The 18,341-nt window shown below is 43.1% G+C and overlaps 1 protein-coding gene across 3 annotated transcripts in view; it reads left to right on the plus strand.

The window, feature by feature from the left end:
* Window positions 1–1,954: 1,954 nt before the first annotated feature.
* The window catches only part of kif4 (kinesin family member 4), a 41,675-nt gene continuing 25,288 nt past the window's right edge, over window positions 1,955–18,341 (plus strand). For all 3 annotated transcript variants that reach the window (XM_079649903.1, XM_079649904.1, XM_079649905.1), the window contains exons 1-6: window positions 1,955–2,796; window positions 4,368–4,510; window positions 4,621–4,735; window positions 4,950–5,140; window positions 5,228–5,317; window positions 5,466–5,632. In XM_079649903.1, coding sequence (XP_079506029.1) covers window positions 4,388–4,510; window positions 4,621–4,735; window positions 4,950–5,140; window positions 5,228–5,317; window positions 5,466–5,632 — 686 coding nt within the window. In that variant the 5' untranslated portion in view covers window positions 1,955–2,796; window positions 4,368–4,387. The remainder of the gene's footprint in view (window positions 2,797–4,367; window positions 4,511–4,620; window positions 4,736–4,949; window positions 5,141–5,227; window positions 5,318–5,465; window positions 5,633–18,341) is intronic.

Here is an 18,341-nt window from a genome sequence, read left to right on the forward strand (position 1 = left end):
TGGTCCTGGATCATAAGTCCTGGATGGATATCCTCGTGGATTCATCTTCCTATTATAAACACATGCATTTCCAAACATTTGGACTACCTATGTTGCAAATCTTTTCAATTTATACACGGCATCTATTGCACGTCTGTCCGTCCTGGGAGAGGGATCCCTCCTCTGTTGCTCTCCCTGAGGTTTCTCCCATTTTTCCCTTTAAACTGTGGGTTTTCTCTGGAAGTTTTTCCTTGTACGATGTGAGGGTCTAAGGACAGAGGGTGTCGTATTGTCATACTGATATTCTGTACAAACTGTGAAGTCCACTGAGACAAATGTAACATTTGTGATATTGGGCTATATAAATAAACATTGATTGATTGATTGATTTTATAGTCATAATTAACAGAATCCCTTTGAATTTTTTTATTTCAAAGACATGATTAGATTATTTTTCTTCAGATGAATGCATTCTTTAATTAACCAAAATAACCTATTTACAATGGAAGATCATTAGGAATTATTATTACTGCGAACGAGACCCACTTCGAGTACAGCAAAGAAGGACTGAAAATAAGTAAATATTTTTAGAGTATAATGTTTGCTTTATGTGGGTAAATTTAAAATGATCAAGGTGAACGATTGAGGCAATCATTATTTTAAAGGTCCCATGTCATGGCCATTTCTATTGATCATATTTCCATTGTTGAGGTCTACTAGAATAGATTTAAATTGTGCAATTTTCCAAAATCACATTGGTTTCTCATACAGCATCTCTGTATAGTATGTGTATTCTCCAGGTATTCACTCTCTGTCCTAAACGGCTTGTTGGAGCTCCTCCCCCCCCCCCCCCCCCCCCCCCCCCTCCCTCCCTGTGAGCCCAGTGTGCTCTGATTGGTCGGGACGTTGCGAGGCTCGTTGCAGCGAGGAGCGGACAGGTTTCCCGGTCGGCGATACAGCGAAACTCATCCTGAGCACACACAAACGCTCACAGCCGAAGTAAAAACAATAAGTGTGGCTTGACATTGAGTAAAAAAAAGGTTTATAACGCTTTGAGAATGGGTCTGCGGAGAGCATTTCTCCGCGATCCCAACTCGTCTATTACCAGCGTTCAGGGAGCTCAAGTCAATGGGGACTCCCTGTTAGCCAGGGGATCCTGGTGTGTGAGGTCAACACATTCTCATTCCCAACTCGGCCTATGTTGACGTTATGTCAGGGTCCCTGTCGTCACTTTCCACTTTCCGAAATGCTCTCCGCAGATCCATTCTCACAGCGTTTATCAACCTTTTTCTTACTCAATATCAAGCCAAACTTATTGTTTTTACTTCTTTATTTTAATTGAATAATGTAGGACTTTTGCTGCCGTCAGTTATGGGGAGAGTAGGGGCTCAGAAAACTGAAATCTGTATTGTTTCATTGTTTTTTCCCTTAATATTTGTTTACATAAATTGTGATCAAACCGTTTGAGACCCACTGAGATAACTTAGACTAAAGTTAACTACTTAGAGAGTCCTTTACCTCACTGAGCCTCTGAGGGCAAATGGAAAATGTAACCGGGGTGAAAAGGGTGTTTTCTTTTCTTAATTATGAATGTTCTGACATCAAGGCCGAAAATTAGTTTTTTTTTGTATTATATTTGTATTATATTTCCATTTAATCTTGTGGACGTGCAGATTCCCTGTCCTCCATCAGGGGGTGCTGCAGCACCCTCAGCACCCCTACTTCCCACAGCCCTGACAGGCATTTTCTGTGTTAGAGTTTTACTCGCTACAGGGTGTACTTTGAGGGTTTTTGACTTTGCAGACCGTTTACATGCATAAAAACCTTCATAACACATAAGGGGACGGGTAATAACTGGAAAAGCATGACATGGGCCCTTTAAGAGTGCATAGAACACATTGTGTCTTATTTATTTTATCCTGTAGAGGTCAGTGTGACGCTGCCGAGCTGCGTTGAGTCTACCATAAATCAACCAGTAGAAGAAGAAGAAGAAGAAGAAGAAGAAGGAGGAGGGTTATGGCTGCTGGCTGGCTATATCTATGGTTATGGCTAGAAAGGATCCGTCTTGTGTAAATATGACGTCACGTTCTCGTTGTATATATGTGTATATATGTTTATATATACAAGTCTATGGTTGTAACTCTCGTTGGAGCGGCTCGGAAACACATCTACAACAGTAACATGATACAACATACACATTAATGCAGCAGGATAATAGTAAAACACTGAAAGGGAACATTTTATTGCACCATGAGCTATCTTGGGACTTTTACTGCGACAACATTGACTTGCCTGTGAATAAAAAATAAACCATAGTGTTGGTGATCTACAGTGTTGTCATTCTTCTTTGAACAGCAAGACCGCTAACACCCTATTTCAACAATCACACTCCCTGTCATTGACATAATTAATAGATAGTTTAGCTTCTCAGGATCATTTGCTGTGGCCCACTGATGTTAACGATCGTAACTGAAAGGCTGCCTGCCAAACGTAAACATTCAGCCACGTGACTTGCAAACTCTCGCGAGAGTTTTACACTAAACTGATCCTTTTTAGCCATAACCGAGGAGGTGGAGCCGTGTGTTTGAAACGTTTGAAAGTGGCGGGTAGTCAAAACTCAAGCCGTAGCAAGTGGGAAGCGATTCGCCATTGCAAATAATAATAATAAGAATAATAAGAACAAGAAGAAGAAGAAGAAGAAGAAGAAGCAGCAGCGAGTAACGTTAAAAAGTATACGTTTTCCAAGCAGTATTTACAACTTAACTGTATTTAATGCCGTTATCGTGATAGCTCTCGTACAGGAGGAAACGTGAAAAGGTAAGTTAATGTTAAATTCGACGTATTGTTAACAACAAGCTAGCGTTATTCTTCTAGCTAACCAACGGTCACGTTAGTCAAAAACACAATTATGACAACTTGATTATAACCCGTCAACTGGGGTGAAACTTTGTTTTCCATCCAATACATAGCCTTTTAGCGACTGCTACCAATAAAGGCGGTAGATAGTTTCGCTGTGAATACGATACATTTGGCAAGTTAACGTTAAAGCCTTCTGCGTATATATCTGAAGAGATCGATTGAGACGTAAATGTCCATAATAACTTATGCTTATACAGTTTGGTTTTAATTTGTGTGAACGAAAGGTTGACAACCATGTTAAATATATATATAGAGGGTGGATAATGGACCAACTCCTTGACACCATGACAACAGACATGGGGAATTTACTGACACATGGAGACATGATGCACTGGAAGGCAAACTCCTTATTGATTCAATATTCAAATGCTTTATTGTCATATGCACAGTAGCTACAGTGTAGACATGGCATTGCTAACCCAAGCTCATCCAACAATGCAACTTATTATCTATATATAGATATATATATGTGTGTATATATATATATATATATATATATATATATATATGTGTATATATATATATATATACACAAAAATAAAACAAATGTAAAAATAAAGAGTGCAAGAAGAAACAGAGTAGATTACACAGACAACAAGTATGCAAGTGTTAGTGGACAACGTATAAAGCCATTACCTTAATAATTGTGGAGCTAGATACTAACTTTCCTTTTATAATTTGAACAGCTCATTGCATTTCGTTATGTTTTCCCTTTCCTTTCAAGACCAGACACATTTATTTATATATAACACATTTCAACAACAAGACTATTCAAAGGGCTTTCAATAAAACATTAAGGTAATATGACATAGTGCAAAATAAACACTAAATACAATTTTAAATACATTGAAACGGTCATTAAAAAGCCAATAGAATACAAATTTAACATTTCAGGCAACCATTTTATTTTGTAAAGCAACTAGGTGTCCATTTTTTTTTTAATGCAACAAATGATACTTTCAAGAATAGTGTGTTGTCTATGCATTTTAAACTAAACCTTTCAACAAGCACTTGCCAAGTTTGCAAAATTCAGTGTGAATCAATATAGTAATGTCATGGTTTAACACAGCAAAAACAATGACTTTTAACTTCAGGTTCTGATGTGTTTTGTTGGCATCATGCAATAAAAAGTCAACACCAGTTCTTTTTATTTAGATGTTATCAGCACTTCATCCCTAAATCCTCCTCCAGTAGTCATGCAATACGTTTGATTGCACATGATGTTTCATCCTTTCTAAAAATGATGAAGAAAATCCCTTTATATCTTGATGATGGGAATCAGTCACTATGTCCAAACATCTGCCTGTTTCAACATCTGCCAGTGTTGAAACTGTATGTTTCAACACTGTTAGATTTGGGTTGCATCCCTCATTGTTTTTCAAAGTTTTCTGTCCCTTCTTGCTATTTCATGTTGACTTGTCTTATATTACTTGGCTTTATTATGATACCCTGTTCTTGTTTGTTACAAGGAATATCGTCTTGCATCATCATGACAAATGAGGATGATAAAGGGATTCCAGTGCGGGTGGCCTTGAGAAGCCGCCCGTTGGTACCTAAGGAAATCAACGAGGGATGTCAGGGCTGTCTCACGTTTGTGCCTGGAGAGCCACAGGTCTGTGCTCAACAACAATTTAGATAAAAACGTATTTCTTTATTGTGCCATTATATCAACATATCCACGTTTACAGCTACATAATTAGCCAAATTGTTGTTTGTTTTCAGGTGATTGTTGGCACAGAGAAGGCGTTCACATATGACTATGTGTTTGATCCCACTGCTGAACAAGAAGAGGTTTTCAACACGTCTGTGTCCCCCTTATTATGTGGGCTTTTCAAAGGTAGCTATATGTTTTCAACATAGTGTTTTCTAGGGGGTAACAGTGCAGGTTGTGCTCCCAGATTTAGCTGTGAAACACATTGGTTGCACACAAGTGAAAATGATTAATATAATTCAATGGCAAAGATGTTAAATAGCTATAATGAAATATATATATTTTTTCTTTTCTTCTTGTCTTTTCAATAATTTTGCCTCCTCAATGAATTGTCCTGTAGGCTACCATGCCACCGTTCTTGCCTACGGACAGACAGGATCAGGGAAGACCTTCTCGATGGGAGGAACATACACCTCAGCTCAGGAAACTGATCCTGTAGTCGGAGTTATACCGAGGGTGATCAAAAGGATCTTTGAGGAAAGAGATAAGAGGGCAGACTGTGAATTCTCCCTGTCAGTTTCTTACCTTGAGGTCGGTGGACATGTGCAGAAAATGTTATTAAATTATACAGTGTTTTCAAACGAAAAGTTACTTAGACCTTTTCCTTTTCGATTGCAGATCTATAATGAAGACATACTGGACTTGCTGTGTCCTTCTAAAGACAAACTTAGCCTCAGCATTAGGGAAGACCCTAAAGAGGGAATAAAGGTGAGTTACTGGCATGTTTTGAAAGAATAAACTTTTGCTTTGAAGCTTAGAGGAGATTGACACACAAACCGAATTGTATTCCTTTTTAAATGTAATATAATGTAAAGGGTCAGCTTTTGTATTTATTGAAAATATCCTGTTTTTCCAGATCGTAGGTTTGACCGACAGGAAGGTGTTCTCTGCCCATGAGATGGTGGGCTGTTTGGAGATTGGCAACTCAGTTCGCACCGTGGGTTCCACCGCCATGAACGCCGCTTCCTCACGCTCACATGCCATCTTCACCATTACACTGGAGCAGCGCAGAGGCAAAGACAAGTCAGTTCGCTGCTGTTTTCTCAAACAAACACCTAGGCTAATATAAATACCCTTTTTCTCCACATACATACATTATTCTAAGTTTACACAAAGTGAAGTGTTAACAAGGACATGAACACACATTTGATTAATTTAAAAGTATTTGTACATTAAGTAATAAAGTACAGTGTTACACTGTGCTGTATTACTTTTATTCAAACTGTATTCCATTCTTATCATGTAGCCTACACTTCTTCCTTTCATTGATACATTTCACCTGACTACAGCATATAACATACCTGCTGCAACCCTGTGCTGCTGCTGCTGCTTCTCTCTGCCTCATCCTCTATTGCTGGAGGCAGCTCCACCTCATCTGATCTCTGATATGAAAGCAATCGTGTTATGATCATATTGAGCTATTGGTGTGCAGTGTTTCCCGTAGGATGGAGTCATAGCAGCGGTGCTAAGGCACGTGGGCTCAGCATTATGTGAGCGCGGAGCGCGTGGATTTTTTTTTAGTGCGTGCGAAGTGCGCCCCGCCAATTTGTTTCTATGTGTCAGCACAAGAAAGGCTCTTGAGGCCTAGTACCAGGACAGGTTCTAGAGAATTTGCTGCCCTAGGTGAGATTTTAGGCGAGATTTGATATGTAAAGAATAAATGAAAAATCTCTACAAAAGACAAATACACTGCAAAAACTGAAACTTATTGACATAGGTAATAGACGTCAAAATGGCTTCAAATGTATTCAGTATTGTATGAACATGTTTGAATTGGGGGGTGGACGTCACATCTTCTAGTGGGGTCCGGGGATATGCCCCCCCCGGGAAGATTTTGTTTTGAGCATTTTACAGTAAAATGCTTCAATCTGGTGCACTTTGAGCACACAATTACTAGAGTATGGGCTCAGAACAGTCTCATAATACAGACATGCACACAGAAGGATTCACACTTGTATTTCATGATCCGCAAAAGGATTCGCACTTGTATTTCCGGATCCACACTTGTTTTTCAATGCACACACAAATGTGTTCCGTTTCATATACATGTAAATAAAATCGAAATACAGAAAAAAGTTTTAAATGTGTATTTTTGATCCACACATATTTGTTTAACGTTTAAAACCTCTGAACCTGCAAACACAAACTGCTTTCTTTGCATGGATCGCTGTGCATTCGTGTGTGTTTTTTTTTAGACTCCCCTGACGCTCACCCGATTCGTACTTGTAATTTTTTCTATCTATAGCCAATCAGATGTCTCCTCAATTCTAAGCCAATCACATGAGCGCGCCCCCAACAGGGTAGATTTCTTGCGTTCATGACGTAGTGCTTCATGTACGCATTTTGCGCAGTCCGGAGCTGACAGGTCCATGGAGCCTGCCTGCAGGCGCTAATCTCAGGACACCTCCTCCACTCTCAGTACATTGCCACTTTCCGAACAGGAAATGCACGCAAATGCAAGCCTTTATATTATTAAGGTACAGCGCCACTTTCCGAACCATTAATGAATGCTTGTGTGCACACAAAACCGTTTTAAATGTGTGTTTCCTGTATGGCGAATACAGCTGCTTTATTTATGTCTGTATGAAGTTGTTGTGAGTGTGGAGGGAGCAGCTACAGGTTAGCTTAGCCTAATCGGTCAGTGCACTACAAAGCCAGTGCTAGACAGTGAACTGTCAACGGGGGGAGCCCCAACGGTCATTATCGGCCGATATTCACTCTTAATAGTTTGATCGGTGCTCTCTATAAAGGCCGATCAGGAGAGCTGGATCTGATCGATATGGACATAAACGCGAGTGAAGTATAACCGCACGCGAGAGAGAGAGAGAGAGATCAGATCAGCTGATGAGTCTGACGGCTGATTTAAACGGAAAACAAATATGTGATGATCAAAAATACATATCTAAAACTTTTTTCTGTGTTTGGATTTTATTTGCATTTATATGAAACGGAACACATTTGTGTGTGCATTGAAAAACACAAGTGTGGATCCGGAAATACAAGTGTGAATCCTTTTGCGGATCATGAAATACAAGTGTGAATCCTTCTGTGTGCATGTGTGTATTATGAGACTGTTCTGAGCCCATACTAGAGACCTGGGGCCGTATTCACAAAGGATCTTAGGGCTAAAAGTAGCTCCTAACTGGCGAATTTAGGAGAAACTCCTAAACATAATGGGCTAGCAGTCTTAAATTTAGGACTCCTAATTGTATTCACTAAGAGCAATTCACAAAGTATTTTAGGCCTAAAAGTAGTGCCTAAGTTTAGGAGAGCTTAAAAGTCCTCGAGAGGACTCCTAACTCAGTAAGACCTATTCACAAAGAATCTGAAAATGGCTGTGAGACGAAATGTTTTGGAGACAATGGAAGACTGTGAATTGATCAAGAGATATAGGATAAATCGTGAGGGTATCAAACTTTTTGTGGAATTAGTGCAGGATGCAATAACATCCCCGACTAACAAGAATAACCAGATTAGTCCGGAAATAAAATGTTTGGCAACACTACAATATTTACCAACAGGGAAAATGCAACTTTGCAATGCCTACGATTTAGGAATATCGCAACCATCAGTCAGCCGTGCCATAAACCAAACCAACGCGCTCTCTAGACCACATATCATCCAACAGTTTATCCGGTTTCCTTTGGACAATCAACAACTACACAGGATCAAAGCCAACTTCATGGCAATTGCAGGTATGCCCGGTGTGGTTGGTGCTATTGATGGGACGCACATAAAAATAATTGCGCCATCAAAAGATGAGGACGTGTTCGTCAATAGAAAGAAAGTACATTCCATCAACACGCAGATTGTTTTCATTCATCATGATAGGGGGACTTGAACGGCGGTATGGGCTGTTATTGAAAGTGTTTAAGTGCTGGAAATATGCTCATTGGATAATAGTTTGGGTGCTTTTAATTGCCTCCTTGATTTAATGCAATTTACGTATTTGTATTGTTTGCTCTCTCTCTTTAACGTGCATATACAATGTCATTATTGTGGTCTGCACAAACTTGTCATCATGCGTGTATTCTGCTAACTGCACTGTCCATAACTATTTGATAGGAATACATTTCTAGCCTAGGCTATTTCCTTGTTTTTCGGTGATTTAGTGGGCTCGTTTGTGGGATGTTGCGGATGAGTTTCACCGAGACCGCCTGCTCTGAACAACCAATCACCGTACTGACCGCTTCTAAACTCATGCACGAGAATCGACGTAATCCATAGCAACGGCGCGTCACTCTTAGTGATTTATCCTTAGTATGAGTAGGTCTCAGCGGCTTTGTGAATAACCTTTAAGAAAAAACTCCTACGTAAAATGTTTTAGCGCGATAAAATGCTTTGTGAATAAGGCCCCTGATCTATGGGGGACAACTCTAAAACACCCATATGAAAAAGATCGGTTTACATTTTAATAATCAAATAAGTATGTGAACATAACCAATAACCTACCATAGCCAATAACAAATAAATGTAGCTTATTTTATTTTTGTTGTTCATTCATATCTTATTTTACCTACTTAACATTTATTTATTTATGCATATTTTTGTATCTCTCCAACTTTAAACAATATTTTTGGTTTACTGTCCTATAGTATACATTGGAATGATTTCAAACCTGTTTTTATTTATCCTAATAATTAGAAAGGAGTGCCTTGGAAATATGTGTTTACATAATTTGTGGTCAAAACGTTTGACACCCACTGAGATAACTTAGACTAAAATTAACTATCTAAATACTCAGAGTCCTTTACCTCACTGAGCCTCTCAGTCTGACAGGAGAGCTCTCCTCCACCCTGGTTGTAGAAACATCTACTTCTTATATCCGTTAGCGCAGCTAGCACCAGATTCTAATAAAAACAGCGCCGGTACCGGTGCGCCCTCTCCCTTGCTTGCTCGCTCTCTTGCTCCCACTTTGGTTGTGAGCTGCGGGCGCCTGATAAGCCAACATCCCCCACTTTCATCACTTACAGCGCCCATCGTACAGAGCAAATGAAAAGTGTAATCGGGGTGAAAAGGGTGTTACATTTACTTAATTATGAATGTTGTTACATCAAGGCCGAACATTTGGATGAGCGCCAACGGTCAAAAATGTTTTTTCCCTCCCAGAGCTACCAGCGCAGCGCCCCCCCAGATCTGGCGCCCGAGGCGACCGCCTGTGTCGCCTATGCCAGAAATCGGCCCTGCCTAGTACATACAGTGGCAATGTCTCAAGATTTAGCAAAAATACACCTCTATTGAACATACAGTAACACAAATACTACAAATCCACATAACAAACAATCAAAATTGAAAAAGGGTCGCCACTTATTATTATTTTAATAAAAAAAATAAAAAAAATAAATATATATATTATTTTTTTTGGGTACCTGGCTGGCGCCCCCTAGCAGCGGCGCTGCGCCGCCACTATTTGTATATAGGGGAAACACTGGTGTGAGTCTAATATTAAACAAGCAGTCTGCTTGTCACAAATTACTGACGATACATTTTAAGAGGCAATTTGTTGAGTCACTGCCGCTAAATGCCGGTAGCATAGCAAATCCTGCATTAGCCTCACATCAACAGGTGTAGACAGAACATCCAATTATCCTGAGCTAATTGAATAAACCAACTCACATCTCCTGTCTTTTTTTTCACCCAACTCATTAGACTGTTCTTCTGCTGGCGTTTCATTGTTGTTTTCTGTCAAATTCAATACTGTAGTTCAAAACCGCGGTACCTGCTCACAATCTGTGAGCTATTTTTAGAATGCGCACGCTACGTTCGTTGTCGCGTTCGCGCGCGTCCACCTGGGCAGGCTGTTTGTTTCCTTCTCCCGTGACGATAACGGCTTGCGGTTAAAAAAATAATAATACAAAAATTTGAAACTGGGGGGGGATGCAAACGGGCAGACAGCAGAGCTCGGGGCAATAATGCAGATTTGTTTGACTTTTTTACACTTTGTTGTTCTTCTCCTTTCCTCCGCTCTTGTCTCTGATTGTGAGTGTGTGTGCATTTACTCTAGCAGGAAGGGCCCTCAGGTTTTGAGATACCCCTACCCGAGGTAGAACAAATGACAACAATGATTTTTCTCATCTTTATGGTCTCCCATTAATGAAATTCATTGTTGTCAAATTTTATTTTTGGGGAAAACATGTTTTTTTGGTTGTTCTTTAGAACTACCCCAATCCCTGAAAAAGAGCCAAATTAGACCAGGCCGAATATGGGAAAGGTGACAAAAAAGCCCATAACTTGAGAATGACAACTTTTTTCCTCTTCAGATTTGCTGAGGGATGGACCAGGTGGCTGTCCTACATCACCAAATAGTCAGACAATTATTTGACAAAAAAGATTGCTCTTTGTACATGTTGTTGAAATGCATCCTCTGTTGGCGGCAGATTTTCTGAGGCTGCATCTGTTGTTGATGCAACTATGAACCTCAGTTCATCCAAGTTAGTGCACATCAGTCCAATTTCCTTTTTCTTTTTTCCATATAGCAGAAGCGCAAATTCTCTTGCGACTGGCAAAGACTCTTCCAAGCTGGCAGAGAGTCCAAAATGGGCTAGATCTTTGAGCTCGCTGAGATGGGTCTTGAGTTTGGTGAATGCTGTTGTCTTTCCTATTCTGTACAAACTACTTGTTGTGCCACAGCCAATGAGTGCATGACATGCTGGTAGACAGTTAGACATGTAGTTACCGCCCAGCTTCAGGACCATCTCCAACTAAACGGCCTCTTTGAGAAATTCCTGTCCGGTTTCCGTTCCGCCCACAGCACTGAAACAGCTCTGGTCAGGGTCACAAACGACCTGCTGATGGCGGCTGATCCTGGTTCCCCATCTCTCCTCATACTCCTGGATCTGACTGCAGCATTCAACACTGTCGGCCATAACATCCTCCTTCAGCGCCTCCAATACACCGTCGGACTCTCTGACTCCGCCCTGAGCTGGTTCCAGTCCTACCTGTCTGGAAGAACAGAGTACGTCTCCTTGGGAGGTGCAAGGTCCCAGACACACCCTGTCACCCGTGGTGTCCCTCAAGGGTCGGTCCTCGGGCCCACTCTGTTCACCCTGTACACTCTGCCCCTTGGCCATGTCACGCAGATACACTGAACAAAAATATAAACGCAACACTTTTGTTTTTGCTCCCATTTTTCATGAGATGAACTCAAAGATCTAAAATATTTTCTACATACACAAAATAACCATTTCTCTCAAATATTGTTCACAAATCTGAAAAAATCTGTGATAGTGAGCACGTCTCCTTTGCCAAGATAATCCATCCCACCTCACAGGTGTGGCATATCAAGATGCTGATTAGACAGCATGATTATTGCACAGGTGTGCCTTAGGTTGGCCAGCATAAAAGGCCACTCTGAAACGTGCAGTTTTGCTTTATTGGGGGGGTCTGGGGGGGTCCGAAAACCAGTCAGTATCTGATTAGGGTTAGGGTAATGTTGTGAATCGAGTGGCCTGTGTTCATCGTCCATAACATAGGCCTGCCCATACCATAACCCCACCACAACCATGGGCCACTCGATTCACAACATTACCCTAATCCTAACCCTCACACCAGATACGGACTGGTTTTCGGACCCCCCCAATAAAGCAAAAATGCACATAACGTTTCAGAGTGGCCTTTTATTGTGGCCAGCCTAAGGCACACCTGTGCAATAATCATGCTGTCTAATCAGCATCTTGATATGCCACACCTGTGAGGTGCGAAGGAGGAGCGGTTCAACTCCGAGTCCCTCCCGGATGACCGAACTTCTCACCTTATCCCTAAGGGAGACACCAGCCACCCTGCGGAGAAAACCCATCTCGGCCGCTTGTACCCGCGATCTCGTTCTTTCGGTCATGAGCCATCCTTCATGACCATAGGTGAGGGTAGGAACGAAAATGGCGCGGTAGACAGAGAGCTTTGCCTTCTGGCTCAGCTCCCTTTTCGTCACAACGGTGCGGTAAAGCGACTGCAGTACAGCTCCCGCTGCTCCGATTCTCCGACCCATCTCACGCTCCATTGTTCCCTCACTCGAGAACAAGACCCCGAGATACTTAAACTCCTTCACTTGGGGTAAGGACTCATTCCCTACTTGGAGTGGACAGTCCATCGGTTTCCTGCTGAGAACCATGGCCTCAGATTTGGAGGTGCTGATCCTCATCCCAGCCGCTTCACACTCGGTTGCGAACCGATCCAGTGAGTGCTGAAGGTTGCAGACCGATGAAACCATCAGAACCACATCATCTGCAAAAAGCAGTGGTGCAATCCTGAGTCCACCAAACTGCAGACCCCCTCCCCCACGACTACGCCTCGAAATCCGATCCATGTATATTACAAACAGGATTGGTGACAAAGCGCAGCCCTGGCGGAGGCCAACCCTCACCTGAAATGGGTCCGACTTACTGCCGAAGACCCGGACACAGCTCTCGTTTTGGGAGTACAGAGATTGGATGGCCCTGAGTAGAGACCCCCTCACCCCATACTCCCGCAGCACCTCCCACAGTGACTCCCTGGGAACCCGGTCATACGCCTTCTCCAAGTCTACAAAACACATGTAGACTGGATAAGCGTACTCCCCCCTCCAGGATCCTTGCGAGAGTAAAAAGCTGATCCGTCGTTCCACGACCAGGACGGAATCCGCATTGTTCCTCCTCAATCTGAGGTTCGACAATCGGCCTGACCCTCCTTTCGAGTACCTTAGAGTAAACTTTCCCGGGGAGGTTGAGTAGTGTGATGCCTCTGTAATTGGCACACACCCTCTGATCCCCCTTTTTAAAAAGGGGAACCACCACCCCGGTCTGCCACTCCTTCGGTACTGTTTCCGACTTCCACGCAACGTTGATGAGACGTGTCAACCATGACAGTCCCTCAACACCCAGAGCCTTCAGCATTTCTGGGCGGATCTCATCCACCCCCGGGGCTTTGCCACTGTGAAGTTGTTTGACGACCTCAGTGACCTCCCCCCTGGAGATTGGCGTCGATCCCCCGTCATACTCCAGCTCTGCCTCTAACATAGAGGGCGGAGTTGTCGGGTTCAAGAGTTCCTCAAAGTGCTCCTTCCACCGCCCTAACACTCCATCAGTTGAGGTCAACAACGTCCCATCCTTACTGTACACAGCTTGGATGGTTCCCTGCTTCCCCCTCCTGAGGTGTCGGACAGTTTTCCAGAACAACTTTGGTGCCGCCCGAAAGTCTTTATCCATGTCTTCTCCGAACTTCTCCCACACCCGCTGCTTTGCCTCGGCCACGGCTGAGGCTGCTGCCCTTCGGGCCTGTCGGTACCTTGCAACTGCGTCGGGAGTCCCCCGGGATAACAAATCCCTGAAGGCCTCCTTCTTCAGTCGGGCGGCTTCCCTGACCACCGGTGTCCACCAGGAGGTTCGAGGGTTACCGCCCCTTGAGGCACCTAGGACCTTGAGACCACAGCTCCCCGCCGCGGCTTCGGCAATAGAGGCTTTGAACACCGACCACTCTGGTTCAATGTCCCCAACCTCCACAGGAATGCCCGAAAAGCTCCGCCGGAGGTGTGAATTGAAGGCCTCCTGAACTTGGGCCTCCTCCAGACGTTCCCAGTTCACCCGAACTACACGTTTGGGCTTACCAGGTCTATCCAGAGGCTTCCCCCGCCACTCGACCCAACTCACCACCAGATGGTGATCAGTTGAGAACTCTGCCCCTCTCTTTACCCGAGTGTCCAAAACATACGGCCTCAGGTCCGATGATACGATAACGAAATCGATCATGGACCTTCTGCCTAGGGTGCTCTGGTACCACGTACACTTATGAGTATCCTTATGTTCGAACATGGTGTTTGTTATGGCCAATCCATGACTAGCACAGAAGTCCAGTAACAAACCACCACTCCGGTCCAGATCAGGGGGGCCGTTCCTCCCAATCACTCCCCTCCAAGTGTCTCCATCATTGCCCACATGTGCGTTGAAGTCTCCCAGCAAGATTAAAGAGTCCCCTTCAGGAGCCCCATACAGGAGTCTTTCCAGGGTCTCCAAGAAGGCTGTATACTCTGAACTGCTGTTGGGTGCATAAGCACACACAACAGTCAGAGTTTTCCCCCCCATAACCCGCAGGCGTAGGGAGGCAACCCTCCTCGTCCACTGGGGTAGACTCCAACAACGAAGCACCCAACCGGGGACTTGTGAGTATCCCCACACCCGCCCGGCGCCTCACACCTTGAGCAACTCCGGAGAAGAATAGAGTCCAACCCCTATCCAGAAGTAAGGTTCCAGAGCCGACGCTGTGCGTAGAGGTGAGCCCAACCAGATCCAACTGGTAACGCTCCACCTCCCGCACAAGCTCCGACTCCTTCCCCCCCAGAGAGGTGACGTTCCACGTCCCCAAAGCCAGCTTCTGTCGCCCGGGTCTGGTCCGTCGAGACCCTCTGCCTTCACTGCCACCCTTCTGGCAGCGCACCCGACCCCATCGCTGTTTCCCGTAGGTGGTGGGCCCGCGGGACGGAGAAGCGGAGGTGTTGCCCACGTCGCCTTTTCGGGCTGTGCCCGGCCGGGCTCCGTGGCAAGCCCGGCCACCAGACGCTCGCCGACGAGTCCTCCTTCTGGGCCTGGCTCCACAAGGGGACCCCGGGCTTCCTCCGGGCCGGGTATCCTCACTTCGTGTGTCGTCTTTCATGAGGCCTTGTGAACCAATCTTAGTCTGGCCCCTTGCCTGAGACCAATTTGCCATGGGAGACCCTACCAGGAACACAAGGTTCCAGACAACACAGCCCCCAGGTTCATCAGGGCACACAAACCTCTCTACCACGGTAAGGTGCTGGTTCTTCAGAGAGGTAATATAATATTAAAATATATAAATTATATATAATAAATAAAACAATTAAATTAAATTATAATAAATTAATTAAATCACACAACCAAAACAATAAATTAATTAGTCAGGCTGGAAAACAGAGCTTTCTCTTCTCTCTCTCTCTCATATATATATATATATATATATATATATATATATATATATATATATATATATATATATATATATATATATATATATATATATATATATATATATATATATATATATAAATAAATAAATAAATATGAGCACACATTATCTCACAAGCAAAAAAAAACTCCTTAAAACAACAGTCAAGTGTACAGTCCACTGTCAAAGACCCAGATGCCTCAACAGGCCATATCCAAATCTGTTTTTCTAAGTTTTCGAGCAAGGAACACCAACATGTTTGCATTGTCGGGCGGGGGCTCTCCATCTCCAGCTGCCCTGTTTGCTCCCAGCTGGAAAAACGGAATGGGGTGGTTGTGTTTTAGGTGGTTTAAAATGCGTGGTATTGCCTGCTTTTGTCGCTACCTCTTTTAAACCAATGCGACACACCGCCCGGCTCATTCAAGTCGCCTCGTTGATTTGGTTTAAATCCAAAATACTGCCACACCGGAGAATCGAGATGTGTAGTTAGGTTTTGTAACCAATTCCATTTCACTTTAAATTCCCCGCGAGTAAGTCACACGTTTTCTCCCGCTTGTCGCAATATTATTAATTTGGCTGCTACGCTGCTGCACGTGCACGCGGAGTGTCCTGACCTGGCTGTGTGTCAGCCCCGCCCCTCACAGCACCCCTGGCAGCCACAGCACTCCAGGCTAAAATACTGGTCACATCTTTATGTAAACGGCAATTTATCGAGCTCAGAAAAGTTATCGAGTCCATTTTTACTTATCGTACGATAAGTCAATTTATCGATTATCGCGACAGGCCTATCCAGAACCAACAGCAGAAGGACCCGCTCCGTGTCGCTGAGGCTCAGAGACAAAGGGATTTATGTTTTTCAAAAATAATAAGTTACAATCATGTCAGGTTTTTGGGGGATTTAATTAAGTCTTGGATTGCAGAGTATGAATGTCCTCTATCAATTTTCAGACGATATATACGTGTGTAAAGTTTGTGAAGGCAGGAGGAAAAAAGCTTCCGCGATCACCGTCTCCTCTCTGCTGCTCCAAACCCCGCCCCCTCCCTGAAAATAATGAGTGACCGGCTGATAGTAACCTGATAGAAACTTTATTATTCACTTAATCACTGAGATATAATGAAGCTAACTTAATCTCATACATTCATGGGATTTATGTAACAGTAAGACAGAGAATGTAAGTGTGCACCATAGAATGGGTGTGCACCCACATGCAGTATTTCAATCAATCAATCAATGTTTATTTATATAGCCCAATATCACAAATGTTACATTTGTCTCAGTGGACTTCACAGTTTGTACAGAATATCAGTATGACAATACGACACCCTCTGTCCTTAGACCCTCACATCGTACAAGGAAAAAACTTCAGGAGAAAACCCCACAGTTTAAAGGGAAAAATGGGAGAAACCTCAGGGAGAGCAACAGAGGAGGGATCCCTCTCCCAGGACGGACAGACGTGCAATAGATGCCGTGTGTAAATTGAAAAGATAATACATTTGCAACATAGGTATACCAAATGTTTGGAAATGCATGTGTTTATAATAGGAAGATGAATCCACGAGGATATCCATCCAGGACTTATGATCCAGGACCACAGCCAGGACTCAAGATCCAGGACTCGCGATCCATGACACAGGACCGCAGGATCATCCATGACTCCGGATCCCGGCGTATATAGACACCAAAAAGAAAGAAATTTGGGGAAGCTGGGTTAATCGAAATATGAGAGTACACAGGTATAGACAGAGAGAAGGAAGAAGTAAGATGTCCCCCGACAAACTAAGCCTATATCAGCAAAACTAGGGGCTGAATCTAATCAGCCCTAACTATAAGCTTTATCAAAAAGGAAGGTCTTAAGCGCACTCTTAAAAAACGGATAGGGTGTCTGCCGTCCGAACACAAACTGGAAGCTGATTCCACAAAAGTGGAGCTTGATAAGAAAAGGCTCTGGCTACCATTGTACTTTTAGAGACTCTAGGAACAACCAACAACCCTGCATTCTTGGAACGCAATGCCCTAGTAGGACAGTAGGGTATAATGAGTTCTTTAAGGTAAGATGGCTTCTGCCCATTAAGGGCTTTGTAGGCGAGAAGAAGAATTTTAAATTCTATCCTGTGTTCTATAGGGAGCCAGGGTAAGGCAGCCAGAACAGGAGTAATGTGGTCCCTTTTCCTAACTCTGGTTAGTACACGAGCTGCAGCATTTTGAATCAGCTGAAGCGACTTGACTGACTTCTTGGTACACCCTGATAATAAGGAGTTACAATAATCCAGCCTTGAATTAACAAATGCATGGACTAGTTTCTCTGCATCGTTTTGAGGCAAGATATGCCTGATTTTTGCAATGTTACGTAGATGGAAGTAGGCGGTCCTTGAAATTTATTTTATGTGGGCGTTAAAGGATAAATCCTGATCAAATATAACACCAAGATTCCTTACAGTCTCACTGGAGGCCAAATTAATGCCATCCATAGTTAGTATATCTTTAGATAATTTGTTTCGTAGATTCTTTGGGCCAATACAATACAAAGAAGTACAATAACTTCAAAAAATGTAAGGTCATCCATGTTTTTAAGTCCTTGAGGCAGTCTTGAATTTTATTTAGATGATTAATTTCATCAGGCTTGATTGATAAATATAGTTGAGTATCATCCGCATAACAATGAAAGTTTACAGAATGATTCCTTATAATATTGCCTAACGGAAGCATATATAATGTGAACAAAATAGGTCAGAGCACTGAGCCCTGTGGCACTCCATGGCTAACTTTGGTTTGCGTGGAAGATTCATCGTTGACACGTACAAA

Source organism: Notothenia rossii (genome assembly GCF_949606895.1).
Source record: "Notothenia rossii genome assembly, chromosome: 9".
Lineage (NCBI taxonomy): Eukaryota > Metazoa > Chordata > Actinopteri > Perciformes > Nototheniidae > Notothenia > Notothenia rossii.